This window comes from Acomys russatus, chromosome 8 (genome assembly GCF_903995435.1).
Source record: "Acomys russatus chromosome 8, mAcoRus1.1, whole genome shotgun sequence".
Classification (NCBI taxonomy): domain Eukaryota; kingdom Metazoa; phylum Chordata; class Mammalia; order Rodentia; family Muridae; genus Acomys; species Acomys russatus.
This window is the reverse complement of record NC_067144.1, coordinates 40,666,652-40,668,423: the sequence shown is the minus strand read 5'-3', so window position 1 is coordinate 40,668,423 and position 1,772 is coordinate 40,666,652. Positions and strand designations below refer to the sequence as shown.

General features: G+C 36.9%; 1 protein-coding gene across 1 annotated transcript; it reads left to right on the top strand.

The window, feature by feature from the left end:
• Positions 1-384: 384 nt before the first annotated feature.
• On the top strand, positions 385-1,308 carry LOC127192991 (olfactory receptor 5AC1-like). Its single transcript, XM_051150363.1, has one exon. It carries the CDS (start codon positions 385-387, stop codon positions 1,306-1,308), a length of 924 nt encoding a protein of 307 aa, XP_051006320.1.
• Positions 1,309-1,772: the final 464 nt, after the last annotated feature.

Below are 1,772 nucleotides of genomic sequence, written 5' to 3'. Positions count from 1 at the left end.
CTACTTCTTGGTTATAGAATGTCTTAATATCTTTAAACTATATTCAATATCAGTTAATACATACTCAACTAATCTTACTGTTTATTCTCTTCATATACCAATGTTTTATTCACATATGTTTGAAAAGTTGTTTAGTTCTTAATACTGCATTTATAAGATTTAAAAGGATTTCCATTAAATGTACACATTACCTCAGTTGTATTATTGTTTAAATTTTTTATTAGGTGGAAATTTCAATGCATGGCAAAGTAAGCATAGACCAAAAATTTAAAGGCCTAACATGAGAAACATCCATTTGGGATAGTGAGAAGTGTATCAATAATTGTATGACCTTTGGAACTCTGGATTCACTGACTCTCATTTTAGTGATTGTCCAGCTCAGACATGACAGAAGAAAACCAGACTCTGGTGACTGAGTTCATCCTCACGGGACTCACAGAGCATCCCACGCTAAAGGCTGCCCTGTTCCTACTATTCCTTCTCATTTACACCATCACCATGGTGGGAAATCTTGGTCTGATTGCTCTCATATGGAAGGATCCTCATCTCCACACCCCCATGTACTTATTCCTCAGCAGCTTAGCCTTTGCTGACTCCTGCACTTCAACCTCTGTGACTCCAAAAATGCTTATCAACTTTTTATCTAAAAATCATGAGATATCCCTGGTTGAGTGCTTTGCCCAATTTTATTTTATGGGTTCCAGTGCAACCACAGAATGTTTCCTCCTGTCTGTGATGGCCTATGACCGCTATGTGGCCATATGCAACCCCCTGCTTTATCCAGTGTTGATGTCAAATAGACTCTGTACTCAGTTTATAGCTGTGACGTACTTACTGGGTGTTCTCCACTTGGCAATCCATGTGGGTTTGCTATTTAGACTGACTTTCTGCAGATCCAACGTTATACAATATTACTATTGTGAAATTTTACAACTCTTCAACATTTCTTGCATTGATCCTACAATTAACATGTTTGTGCTTTTAATCTTTTCAATTTCTATACAAACCTTCACCTTTGTAACCATCATGGTCTCATACATCCGTGTGCTCTTTGCCATCCTGAGAAAGAAGTCTGAGGGCAGGAGCAAAGCGTTCTCTACCTGCAGTGCCCACCTGCTTTCTGTCTCTTTGTTCTATGGAACTCTCTTTCTTATTTACGTTTGTCCTGGGTCTGGACCAGTTGGGGACAAAGAGAAGATGCTTTCTTTATTTTATACAGTAATAATTCCCCTGCTCAACCCATTTGTTTATAGCCTGAGGAACAAAGAGGTTATAGGTGCTTTTAGAAGAGTAATGAAAAATAGATAATCATTGTATAAATTTTCAAACACATCCCCTCACAATTGTATGAGAAATAAGATGACAACACCAACAGAAAAGAAAATAGATCCTAAGTACTGACCAGAACTTTGCCATTTTACTGGAGGGTCAGTATCCTCTGCTGGAGACGTCAAGGTTAGAATTTTACACCTGATGTTCTATTGGTTCCTTTTGTATGTTCAGGGAAGTAGTAGCAGCATAACTCATAAACACTTTTTCTAGAAACAATCTCTTCTATTTTATTTGGGCTTTTTGTTTTTCAAATTAACTATTTTCTTTGACCTTTCCAAATTTAACCAGTGCAAATTTCTAGTTTTTCTAGGGCATCCTGAGACACACTTGCTGAAACATAACTCTGAGCAAATATAATTAGCAATTTGCAGGAATGAATAGTTTAGCCTTCCGGACCAAGAAATTAATAAGGTTTTCAATCCTTTAATATATTAAACAAC

Bases quoted from the DNA above. Each gene is read 5' to 3' on its own strand.
- LOC127192991 (XM_051150363.1), top strand. From the start codon at position 385: ATGACAGAAGAAAACCAGACTCTGGTGACTGAGTTCATCCTCACGGGA.